The sequence below is a fragment of the Elephas maximus genome, chromosome 4 (genome assembly GCF_024166365.1).
Source record: "Elephas maximus indicus isolate mEleMax1 chromosome 4, mEleMax1 primary haplotype, whole genome shotgun sequence".
NCBI classification, from domain to species: Eukaryota; Metazoa; Chordata; class Mammalia; order Proboscidea; family Elephantidae; genus Elephas; species Elephas maximus.
This window is the reverse complement of record NC_064822.1, coordinates 78,124,908-78,138,518: the sequence shown is the minus strand read 5'-3', so window position 1 is coordinate 78,138,518 and position 13,611 is coordinate 78,124,908. Positions and strand designations below refer to the sequence as shown.

Here is a 13,611-nt window from a genome sequence, read left to right as displayed (position 1 = left end):
TAATTTTCATTTTAAAATGCCTGTGACAATTTCCTAGCAGACACTCAAAGGCAAGGAAAAACAACCAAAGTTCATTTCAGCACATTATGAGGTAAGAGCAGTAAGTACGTAGTTAATCTGCTAAAGACAAAAAGGGAAGAGGAATAAACCTGGAACCACACACTTTACTCTTGAGATCTTACCTACGATGTCAAAAGAGCTGCTTCAAATTCCTTTTAGAAAGAAATCAGGGTATAATTCAATAAACACAGTGATCAAAATAACTATCAACAACTGTCTAAGAATTTTCTACTTACCATTTTGATAATCAGTAGCGTTAATGTCAACAGACTTGAGAAGTAAAAGTGGCTCATAAATTCAGAGGAAACGAAACCACGGAGGAGAGAATTTGAAACAAAAATTACTGTTCTTGTCATAAAATAAAATGAAAATTAAACTAAATAATTACAGAGAAAATATTCTTAACACACATGATCACTTTAATTACTACTTTATAAAAATTCTAGTGTGTGATATCACTGCATGTTACCCTTATTTCCTCTCTTTTCCTTAAAATGAAATTTCTACATTAGACCCTTTAAAAAAAACCTTTAGAGTTCCTAATTTAACACTGACTTGAAAAAAAAAAAAAAAAAGGTGGCCTCTAATTTTATTTTAGCCATAATCACAAAGCAAAGAATGCAGCATGGTATTTGAAAACAAAAAATAACCAGCTTAACATTAAAGCGGCCTCTGACTTAGAGTTGTTCCACAAGCCAACAATACCACAGAGATGAGTGCGCAGTTAGTCAAGAAAGGGGGTCTTGGGTCTGCGTGGATTTAATAACAGCAGATTTAAGCTCTGACTTTCAATATTCTCTGAGAAGTACCTCACGATAATGATGTGCTTAGACTCAAGAACATCTTTCCAATTATTCTGACTCACAGCGACCCTTACGACAGAGCAGAATTGCCCCATAGGGGTTCCAAGGCTGTAAATCTTTATGGACGCAGACTGCCACATCTTTCTCCCACAGAGCAACTGGTGGGTTTGAGCCACTGACCTTCTGGTTAGTAGTTGAGTATTTAACCACTGCACCACCAGGGCTCCATCACCAGGATATTCACAGCTATAATTCAATTATTAGCATTTTGACATATTTGCTTTTCTATATATGTGATATATATATATATATATAACCCCCCTAAACCATTTAGAAATACAGACATGAAGACACTTGACCCCTACATATTTCAGCATGTGCTTCCTAATTAAAGAGACATTCTCCTGCATAAGCATAACACCATTAATACTTAATATAAACACTTCTATAACTGAAATCTCTCTCTCTAATAATCTATGGATCCATATCAATTTTAATCAATGCAAGCATCAAATAGATGATAAAAAAGCATGGCTACTTCCTTACCTTAAAAGCATATTTGCGATTAATGTGATCCTCAGTAGTAAGCATAGCTATCTGAAAGCTAGGCAATAGTATGCTTCCCAGGATACCCTCTTCTTTTTCATCTAAGAGATAATTTAACCTCTGATTAGAATTTTAAATGTTTTCACGAAGCAGAATAAATTTTCTCAGAATTTACTTAGACTGAATCATGAGGATCAGGAATAAAATGAATTACATACAAGTATTGATACTATGCAGGTCTTTATAAGGTTTTAAGTGAAAATATCAAATAGCAGAAGTCTTTTACTTTAAATGAGCTCCCCAATCTTAAGCGAACTGGATATTGTTTCCACAAGTTGAAAAATGTCATTTAGACATAAAACAGCACACATTTGTTTGGCATACACACTGCATTCTACAAAGCTGTTTCACGTGTGATCCCTGAAAATATTTTAGCACTTAAATAATAACAAAGAAATGTTAAAACAAAATTATTCCATCATATTTCTGGTAGGAGTTAAGTGTACAACATCCTAAACCCAGACAAACGCATGGCTTCCTCGCCATATCCTTCAGTCTTTGCTCAAATATCTTATCAGTGAAATTTTCCCTAATGATGCTACTGAAAATCATCTTCCTATCCTAACTCCTCCCAGGATCTTCTATTCTCCTTCTGGGAACTCCCCTTTGCTATGAAAATTATATGCTTTTTAAAACATATAACTTTGGAGGTTTGCTTTTATCAGTCATTCTGATACATAACAAAATTGTGGGAATAAATTTTAAGCCTACAAAGCAAACACATACAACATACCTAAGAAAATGACAAAACATTAATCTTCGCACAGCATAGATTCACATTAACTTACTGCTTGGTGGCAGAGATGTTTATGAAATTTGAAACATATTTCATTTTTATATACCCACAAGACAAGTTAATAAAGGTGTACATCAGCCTGATGCACTCACCAATGAGAAAAACCATAAATGGGAAATAACTCTTTATTATGCTTGCCATGTTTGATTAATTTTTTTATCATAAACTTAACAAGGGATTTTCCCATCCTTCATTTCTAGAGTACAGGCAAACCTCACTTTATCGTGCTCTTCTTTATTGCGCTTCATAGATATTGCATTTTTTACAAACGGAAGATCTGCGGCAATCCTGCATCAAGCAAGTCTATTGGTGCCATTCTTTCAAAAGCATGTGCTCACTTTGTGTCTCGGTGTCACATTTTGGTAATTTACACAATATTGCAAACTTTTTCATTATTATATCTGTTATGGTTATCTGTAATCAGTGATCTTTGATGTTACTATTGTAATTGTTTCGGGGCACCACAAACTGCACCCATATAACATGGTGAACTTAATAGATAAATGCTGTATGTGTTCTTACTGCTCCACCGACTGGCTGTTACCCCAACACTCTCCCTGTCCTTGAGCCTCTCTATCCCCTGAGATACGACAATATTGAAATTCGGCCAATTAATAACCCTGCAATGACCTGTATTATTTTCCACATCTGTAAAACATGGACCCCAAAAAACGGAATCTGTTGGTGTTGAGTCGATCCCTCACAGCGACCCTACAGGACAGAGTAGAACTGCCCCACAGGGTTTCCAAGGAGTGGCTGGTGGATTTGAACTGCCGACCTTTAGGTTAGCAGTCAAGCTCTTAACCTCTGTGCAAAACATGGATCAATCTGGCAAAAAACCAGCATCATCATTATACTAGATGTTCTGAGAGATACAGAACAAATGAAGGGATGGCCACTGTTCTCTGAATGTAAGAGAAGAAGACATACAAATGGGGGCAAAAATTTTTGGTATAGAGAACAGCGATTAACAGGACATGAACTACATATAATTACAGTTGAATAAATAACTAGTAGGCTGGAATATTATTACTAATGATATTAGCACAGGCTCTGGAGTCAGAGTGCCTCGGTTCAAATCCTGGCTCTGTCATTTGCCAGTTATAAGACGTCCGGCAAGCTATTCCACCTCTTTGTCCTTCAGTTTCATCTTCAAATAGGCATAATACAATTTCCTACCCTGCCAGGTGGCTCTGAGATTTGAATAAAATAGGTAATCTATGCTAAGTGCTCAGCGCAGTGCCCAACATGGAGTAAATGCTCAATAAATGGCAAGCTATTTTTTTTTATTATGATCATCTCACTAAAATCTGATAGCTGTGAACTACTGTTTTTATTTTAGACATTTCCTCATGATAAAATAGTGAAAATATATTAATAGAATACACTTCTTTCTAACGATAGTTTGCTCTATATTTTCTTTTTTTTTCACATTCTTTTTGTCTTGAGAACTGTACTAAAAATAATAAATAACATTGAATGTAAAATGCAGGTAGTTGATAATAACATAGGCTCTCATATTCAATACGGCTTCTGAGGTCACCTTTACTTTTTTCCAATTAGGTTCTATTGTAACAAAAGGGACAAGCAGCTCCCTTCCATGAGCAACACCACCACCGGCAAATAACAGAAATTTCAATGTTTTTTTTTTTTTACAAAACAGCATTAAGTACTTTTTATATTAGAAATTAAAAAAATTAGAAACAGTAAGCATTTTCTTGTTCTCATTTAAAGATCTAAATAGCCTATAAACAGACTGGAAAAGAGAAAAGTATAAATTATCAGCTTAGGGATAATGTCTGAGTTCCAACTCCTGACATTCTGAAAGAGTGGGAAAATTGTAGTGTAAGCTTGGCACCTAACTAAAGATAATACCACAACTGCAGCAGGGCCAACATCTTTATGGCAAAATGAAATTTTATAGGTTTGGCAAATTCCGACCCAGTAGTCAGAACCACAATTTGCAGGGGCGAAAATTTCTCAACCACAATTTGTAGGGAAAAGAAACAGATGAATACAATTCTACTAATTCCGAAATTTAGAGGTTAATATGCCTTATACTGCTTTGATAATCACAAATCTTTGCCACAATTTTTTTTGTGAGTGTTATCACAAAGTAAATTTAAAAACTAGCAATCAGTTCTAAAACGTTGTCACATCTTGTGATACACTTTTTTAGAAAAGTCATAAATTATTATTTATGGACTGACCGTCTAATTCTTTAGTGACTGTTTCCAACCAGACAAATGACTTAAGTTGGGGAAGAAGGACAGATTGTCCAGATTCACGATTTTATATCAGAGCGGAAGCCGACTTCTCTGGAGGCCGTGCCTGTGTGCTCCTTCAGTCCTCAGGTACCAACTCTGTAGTACCTCACAGATCCACGTGACACATGAACAGAAATCTTCTTTGGACTTTTATTTAACATTTTATTAATCAATAACATATTAACTAGAAATCATTAAAAAATAGGAGTTTTTGATACCCATATTGTAGAAATGAAGGCTGCTAGTCTGTAACTACGATGATACATTTTCTCACCACCAACATTAACAGCCTGATATGTGTCCCTACCACAACTTTATCCACGTTTGACGGAGAAGGCTGTCATTGTAACCGTTATCATTTTTTAATGGGACCGTACTAAACACATTTCTCCGCAATTTATTTTTTTCACTTGCCGATATGCCATAATAGTCCACGATGCTCTAAAATTATTTGCTGCAGAGCAAAACTAGGTGACCCAGAGCTAGGGCTGACAAAGCTGACATGTCAAAGGAATCTCATTCAACTAGTATGAATTCAAGGATAGCATTATAGAGCAAAGGCCCATATGCTCTTTACACAGAACAAATCAGATTAACACAATTAGATTACAGAAACTGGACCAAAACTCAGACTAATGTACTTGAAAGCACTAAACTGTCTGGGTCAAAGTTCAATTACTCAGAATCACATGTCTACAAAGGAAAGATTTTCTTGATACTATTTGTGGATAACAAAATAGCAAAAAGTTGTAAAACTGTTTCCTTAAAAAGTGTCCACTCCTGAAGTTCAACCTTCAGCCAAAGATTAGACAGGTCTATTGGAAATCCTGGTGGCGTAGTGGGGTTAAGTGCTACGGCTGCTAACCATAAGGGTCAGCAGTTCAAATCGGCCAGGCGCTCCTTGGAAACTCTATGGGGCAGTTCTCTGTGCTATAGGGTCGCTATGAGTTGGAATCGACTCGACAGCACTAGGTTTGGTTTTTGGTTTTTTAAGGAACAATAACACATGTGAAGAATGTGCTTCTTAGTTCAATCATGTATATGAGACCAACGCCTGCCCAAAAGCAGTGATGAGAAGCTAGGAAGAAACAGGAAAAATGGACATATGGAAAGGGGAATCGGTACAGAAGGGAAGAGTGTTGACATATTGTAGGGATTGCAAGCAATATCAGAAAACAATCTGTATAAATTGCTGAATGAGAAACTAATTTGCTATGTAAAGCTCCACCTGAAGCACCAGGAAAAAAAAAAGTGTCTACTGCTGAACATATTGTCGAATTGCAATTATAAAATAAAACAGGAATACAATCTATGGTCAACTCACCTCTGTAATAAAAGAGGCAAAGGTCAGAAAGCACAAACCATCGTTTCTTCCACAGCTTCATGCCAGTACTGTCCTGCATTAAATCAACATATTTAAGAATTTTTTTTTTTTTTAATTTCAGACAATTAAATTGACTTCTGTTACATTTATTTAAAATGGGAACATAACTAAATGGCTAATCGAAATTTTGGAGCTAGTTTTCTAGGGATTTGCATCATTTTCTGAATATTTCCAAGTATATTGGTCTCTGAAGAGTAATACTGCAATGACAAGGAAATACCGCTGAAGCAATTTAATTCAGTTTCGTTTTTGTAAGTAATTTGAAATTCACTCTTCTGAACACACATGTCTACTAACATGAGGATAATGTAATGCTGCAGCAGTGTGTGCATTCTGGTAGACCAGATTTAATAAAAATGTTAATCTTGAACAAGAAAGAAAGTATAGGAAGTGAAATTATTTCAAAGGTAATGTGATTTAAAATGACTGTGAATAAAAAGTAATCTTAAAATACAAATACATTTCATCAACATTTTTTTCTTCTTATGTACCTAGTTTGGGTTTGCCTATCTTGCAGAAGATGGTGCCTATTTGGTGGAACTAATTTAGTTCATAAACATCAAGCTCAAACAAAATTATATTGTTAATAAAATTTATCTTCTCCCATGCAATAAAGCAAAATTGCAAGAGAAAATTAAATATTAAAACTAAAAGGAAAAAAGAGGTCAGTTTGGATGTACAACGATTAATATGGTTTATTTCTAGTTGTGACCATCATCTAATAATGGTTTTACAACTACAGAAACTGTATGGTAAAAAATCTAAGTAAAAGATTTGTCCCTAAAATTGACAGCCACACCAAGGAAAGGACAAAAAATTAAATGGTATATGGTATTTTTCACTTCTTACCTATATTCTTTTTTTTAGTGTAGATGATTCTACTGCCGTCGAGTCATTTCCAACTCACGTCAACTCTACAGGACAGAGTAGAGCTGCCCCACAGGGTTTCCAAGGAGTAGCTGGTGGATTTGACCTACCAACCTTTTGGTTAGCAGCTGAGCTCTTAACCACTGCGCCACTAGGGCTCCAGAATAGATGATACCGAAAACCTAAGCCCATTGCTGTCCAGTCAGTTCTGACTCATAGTATGGTGACCCCATAGGACAAGGCAGAACTGCCCCACAGAGTTTCCAAGGAGCGGCTGGTGGATTTGGACTGCCTACCTTTTGGCTTTTGGCTAGCAGCTTGAGCTCTCAAACACTGCGCCACCAGGGCTCAAGTACAGATGGTAGCTCTCTTGAAATAGTTTGGCTGTCACCCAATTTTGGGATGCAGCAAACTCTAATGAATGTACCATGACAATTATGAGTTTTTTTTTTTTAATTTTATTTATTTTGTTGTTATTTAGAATATACACAGCAAAACATAAACTAATAAACAGTTTCTACATGTATAATTTAGTAACACTGACTGCATTCTTTCAGTTGTGCAAACCTTCTTGCCCTGCTTTTCTGAGTTGTTTCTTCATCAGTAACATCAACTCAGTAACATCAACATCAACCCCCTAAGATTCCTATCTAATCTTTCAAATTGCTGTTGTCAACTTGACCCCATACAGATAGACCTTAAAAGAGCACAATGCCCAAGGCAGGCCTTTTTCACTACTTAAACTATAGTTTTAAAATGACTTCAGGGGATATTTTTGGGTATTATCTCAAGGCAATATTTTCAGGGGTTCATCCAGCCTCCATGGCTCTGGAAAGTCTAGAGTTTATGAAAATCTGAAGTTCTGCTCTACATTTCCCTCCTGTCGATGGTACCCAGGTGCCATCCAGTTCTGGTTTCATGGCAAAGGAGGCAGTTGTTCATGGAGGCAATTAGCCACATATCCTATTTCTGACTCTCCTTCCTCTATTGCTCCAGGTGACTGGAGACCAACTGTTGTGTTTTGGATGGCCCCTTGCAAGATTTTAAGACCCTTGGCACTATGCAATGAACTAGAAGGTAGAACAGAAGCACTAAATACATTACTAAATCAATTAACTGGGATGTCCCATGAACCCATGACCTTAAACCTTCAAACCAAGGAACCAAATCTCATGAGGTGTGTGGTTGTACATAAGCAGCCTCAGCAGCTACTCATATCTCACACTTTTGCCAATACAACTTTTTATGTATGTATAACTTATTGACAGCAATTACAATAACTGGCTGTGCAACTCTACCCTTAATGTGATTTTTCCACCACCGTCAGCCCCCTTTTCCCCCTCCCTTCTGCCCCTGGTAACCACTAATAAACTCTGGTCTCATTTGCCTTTTCTTGTTTTTTTTTTTTCCATATAAGTGAAGTCAAATAATATTTGTCCTTTTGTGACTGCATTATTTTGTTCAGCATAATGCCTTCAAGCTCCATCCACACTGTAGCATGTATCAATAATTCACTTCTCCTCCTGGCTGAGTAGTATCCCACTGTATGTATGTATCATGTTTTGTTTATCCATTCATCTGCTGATGGGCGTTTAGGTTGTTTCTACCTTTTGGCTATTGTGATTAGTGCTGCAATGAATATTTACGGCCAAGTCTCTTTCTGAATCTCTGCTTTCAAGTCTTTTGGGTATATATCTAGGAGTGGAATTGATGGGTCATATGGTTTTTTTTTTTTATGGTAGTTCTATGTTTATAGTTTTTTTGAGGAACCTCCACACTGCTTTCCACAATGGCTGTACCATTTTGCATTCCTACTAGCAATGGATAAGGGTTTCAATTTCCCCACATCCTTGCTAACATTTGTTATTTTGTGTTTTTATCTTAAAAAATCTTAGCCATCCTAAAACCCACTGCTGTCAAGTTGATTCTGACTCATGCTGACCCTATAGGACAGAGCAGAACTGCCCCATTGAGTTTTGAAGGAGTGCCCGGTAGATTTGAACTGCTGACCTTTCGGTTAGCAGCTGTAGCCTTTAATCAATACACTACCAGGGCTTCCTGGCCACCCTAGTGGGAGTGAAATAGTATCTCAGTTTGGTTTTGATTTGCTATTCTCTGATGGCTAATGACGCTGAGCATCTTTTCATGTGCCTGGTGGCCATTTTAATGTTCTGTTTGGTGAAATGTCTACTCAAGGCCTTTGCTTATTTTATGATTGATTTGTCTTTTTGTTGTCAAGTTGTCAAAGTTTTATGTATATTCTGGTTATTAGATTCTTGTCAGACATACAGTTTTCTCCCACTCAGTAGCTTGTCTGTTCACTTTTTTTGTAAAATCTTTTGACAAACAAAAGTTTTTAATTTTTATAGGTTCCCATTTATTTTGTCTTTTGCTCTTTTGCTTTTATTATATTAGATAATTCACTGTTGAAAGCTAGGCCTGACAGTGCTGCCCCTGCTTGTTCTTCTAAGAATGCATGGTTTTGGTTGGCACATTTAGGTCCTTAACCCATTTTGAATTTGTTGTTGTATATGGTGGGAAGCATGGATCCTCCTTCATTTGTCTCCATGTGGAAATCCAATTTTCCCAGTACCGTTTATTGAAGAGACTCTTCTTTCGCCATCAGATGGACTTAGCATCCTTGTAAAAAATCAGTTTAGCAAAGATGTGTGGGTTTATTTCTGGCTTCTCAATTGTACTCCATTGGTCTATGTGTCTGTTGTTACACCAGTACCAGGATGTTTCTATTACTGTAATTGTATAGTATGTTTTAGTATGAGTCCTTCTACTTTGTTCTTGTCTTTTGACATTGTGTTGGCTATTTGGGGCCTCTTGACATTCAACATAAAGTTGAGGATTGGTTTTTCTATTTCTGTAAAGAAGGTTTTTGGAATTTTGATCAGGATTGCATTGATATCTACAGATTGCTTTATGTAGTACTGACATCTTAACAATATTAAGTCTTCCAATCCATGCACATGGAACTTCTTTGCACTTATTTAAGTCTTCTTAAATCTTTTGCTGCAGTGTTTTATAGTTTTCATTGTATAAGTCTTTCACGTGCCTGGTTAGATTTATCCCTAGGTGTTTTATTCTCTTAGATGCTATAGTAAATGGAATTGTTTCCCTAATTTCCTTTTCAGATTTCTCGTTGCTGACGTACAGTAACCCAACTAATTTTTGCTTATTGACCAGGTACCCTCCAACTTTGCTAAATTCCTCTATTAGCTATAGAAGTCTTCTTGTTGACTCTTTGGGATTTTCTATACATAGGATCATATCATCCACAAATAGAGATAATTTTACTACTTCTTTTCCAAGCTGGGAAACCCTGGTGGCATAGTGGTTAAGTGCTACGACTGCTAACCAAAAGGCTGGCAGCTCGAATCTACCAGGCAACCTTGGAAACTCTATGGGGAAGTTCTACTCTGTCCTATAGGGCTGCTAGGAGTCGGAATCGACTCAACAGCAACAGGTTTGTTTTTTTTTTTTTCTTCCAAGCTGGATATCTTTTATTTCTTTTCTTGTCTTATTACTCTGGCTAGGACTTCTAATAAAATATTGAACAAAAGTGGTGAGAGTGGATACCCTTGTCTTGTTCCCAATTGAAAGCAGATAGCTTTCAGTCTTTCTCCATTAAGTATGATGTTGGCTGTTGGCTTTTCATATATGCCCTAAATCATGCTGAGGAATTTCCCTTCTATTCCAATCTTCTTTAGGGTTTTCATCAAGAAAGGGTGTTAGATCTTATCAGATGCTTTTTCTGCATCCATAGAGATGATCATGTGGTTTTCTTCCTTTGTTCTATTGATGTGGTGTATTATGTTGATTGATTTTCTAATACTGAAACACCCTACACTCCTGGAATAAATCCCAGCTGGTCATGGTGTATGAATCTTTTAATACGTTGTTGGATTTTGTTTGCTAGTATTTTGTTGAGCATTTCTGCATCTAAATTCATAAGAGATATTGGCCTGTAGTTTCTTCTTTTTTTCTTAGAGTCTCTGGTTTGCGTATTAGGGTTATATTTGCTTCACAGAATGAATTAGAGAGTACTCCTTCCTTCTCTATCTTTTGGAAGAGTTTAAACAGTATTGGTGTCAACTCTTTTCCAAATGTTTGGTAGAATTCCCCAGTAAGGCCATCTGGTCTAGGACTTTTTTTTGGGAGGTTTTTGATCACTGATTCAATCTCTTTACTTGTTATCAGTTTGTTGAGGCTTTCTATTTCCTCTTGAGTCAGTTTATACAGGTAGTGTGCTTCTAAGAATGTGTCCCTTTCATCTAGGTATCTAGTTTGTTGCCATACAGTTGTTTGTAATATTCTGTCATAATTCTCTTTATTTCTATCTAGTCATTTTTAATGTCCCCTTTCATTTTTTAATTTTGATTATTTGCATTTTCTCTCTTCTTTATTTGTCAGTCTAGCTAAAGTTCTGTCCATTTTAATGATCTTTTCAAAGAACTAACTTCTGGTTTTATTGACTTTACTGTTTTTCTGTTTTCAATTTTATTTCTGATCTGATCTTTGTTACTTCTTTTTTTCTTGTAGGTTTAGACTTAGTTTGCTCTTCTCTTTCTAGTTCCTGGAGTTGTCAAGTTAGACTGCTGATTTGAGATCTTTCTTCTTACCTCATGTAGGCATTTATTGCTGTAAGTTTCCCTCTGAGTACTGCCTTCACTGCATCCCATAAATTTTGGTATGTTGTGCTTTCATTTTCCTTTGACTCTAGGAAATTTGTGATTTCTCTTTTGATTCTTTCTTGACCCAAAAACCCAGTGCTGTTGAGTCGATTCCAATTTCTTGACCCACTGGTAGTTTAATAGTGTGGTGTTTAATTTCCATGTTTGTGTATTTTCCAAGTTTCTTTTCCTGTTATTGATTTGCAGCTTTACTCTGTTGTGGTCAGAGAAAATACTTTCTATGATTTCCACCTTTTCAAATTTATCAAGACTTTTTTTGTGACCTAAAATGTGGTCTATCCTGGAGAATATCCATGTGTACTGGAGCTGAGTGTACACTGTGAGCTGAATGTATATTGTGCTGTTTTGGGGTGAAATGTTCTGTATATGTTTCTTAAGTCTAGTTGGTTTATAGTGTCATTCAGGTTCTCTGTTTCCTTTTTGATCATCTATCTAGATTTTCTGTCCAATAGTGAAAGTGGTGTACTGACATCTCCAACTATTACTGTAGTACTATCTATTTCTCCCTTCAATTCTATCTGTGTTTGCATTATATATTTAGGTGTTCCAATGTTGGCTGCATATACATTTGTGATTGTTAAATCTCCTTGATTAACTATAACCCTTTTATCATTACATAATGGCATCTTTATCTCTTCTGACAGATTTCATTATGATTTTTAATGAATAAAAATTACTACGTCATTTGATAACAATTAACAATATTTAACAGAATAAGTTAGCAACACCAATGAACTGATATTTAACTTCTTCTGTATCATCTGTACATATGCAGGAGCAGAGACAGAGAAAAGACAGATAAAGGCCCTGAATGCTGAGTGTACCATCTCAGTTTTCTGGTTATTCCAGCTGTAAGTTAGAAAGTAAAAATGAAAACAATAGTCTCCAAGTAGTCAAAAGAGATGTTATAAAGTCCAAGGGGGTAAAATACATACATCCTTACATACAACCAAAATTAATGATAAGGTTCCAAAAAAGCTTACTTATCAGGCTTTCCAGTCAATATAAACAATATGAATCCTCCCTAAACAGTCAAAGAAGAAAAAGTAAAATTAAATAAACAAACAACATAAAAACTTAAGAGAAAGAGCGAGCAGCCTAAGAGTATAGAAGCAAGCAGTACTTTCTGGATTATAGTAAAATATAATCACTGAGAAACACTAGTGATGCATTATCAGAAAAAGATCAAATTATGATAAGATTTCTCTATATAATTGTACATTTCTGTGATTTTTTTTTGCATGAATAGAAAAATGAACAATACCCTTATATATGTATTTTTCCACTTTGAAATTTTTTAATAATACTTCTATCTGGATAATTTTACCATGCTTTTCCCAACATTTTCATAGAGTATATATTTAATTTTAAATCTAGAAATAAGGAAATATAATTTTTATTAAAATTGTAACTTTGCTTGAGCCTGATTTTTATGAAATAAAGTAGTTAGGAAGAACTGCCAGGTGGGCATTCTTTTCTGCAAGATGAGCAAAACCCAAACAATCACCCACAAGCAACCTCTGTTCTAGGTAACGTCCACTCCCTTTTCTGTCTTCACTGTTCCTCTAATAATCTTCAAGGAAAATACGTAGTAAAAGAATCTGGGTGACTATAATATTACAGCTCTTTTGGCATTTTATGTTATTGTCTTAGATACATTCAGCTTAAAAGGTTCTTTTTGACTCTGTTCTTTGTTTCATATCAAATTGGAGGAAAAAAAATACCTGTTTGTAAAGCCAACCTCGTCTCACCACTGGTGCGTTAGGATTCCTTTTAATTGAGTTCGACCTCTTTCCAAAATTATGAACTTTTTTTGAAGCTCGTGAAGTCTAAATAGGATAGAAAGTGTGGCATTAATACCCGGGGAGTTGAGCTTATTTTTCACCTTCAAAATTTTAATCTCTATTCAGATTTCCCTGAGACTTGCAGGTTATAATCTTGTCAGATTAATTATTACAACTCCACTACTGCTGGCTTAGTTGTTTCAAGTGAAAGAATTTTGCACAAAGACACTTCCCTCCATGATATTACAAAAGGATCACAAGTTTTACATCTTTCCTCTAAAATCTGGATATCCAATTTTTACAAAAGGCAGAGAGCATGGCAGTAGCTTGTCCCACCTGCT

General features: G+C 35.8%; 1 protein-coding gene across 18 annotated transcripts in view; it reads right to left on the bottom strand.

The window, feature by feature from the left end:
• Positions 1-13,611, bottom strand: part of PLEKHA5 (pleckstrin homology domain containing A5) — a 256,773-nt gene that overhangs the window by 80,401 nt on the left and 162,761 nt on the right. For all 18 annotated transcript variants that reach the window (XM_049882592.1, XM_049882578.1, XM_049882577.1 and 15 more), the window contains 3 exons: positions 13,211-13,315; positions 5,857-5,929; positions 1,410-1,510 (listed from right to left, as the gene is read on the bottom strand). In XM_049882592.1, coding sequence (XP_049738549.1) covers positions 1,410-1,510; positions 5,857-5,929; positions 13,211-13,315 — 279 coding nt within the window. The remainder of the gene's footprint in view (positions 1-1,409; positions 1,511-5,856; positions 5,930-13,210; positions 13,316-13,611) is intronic.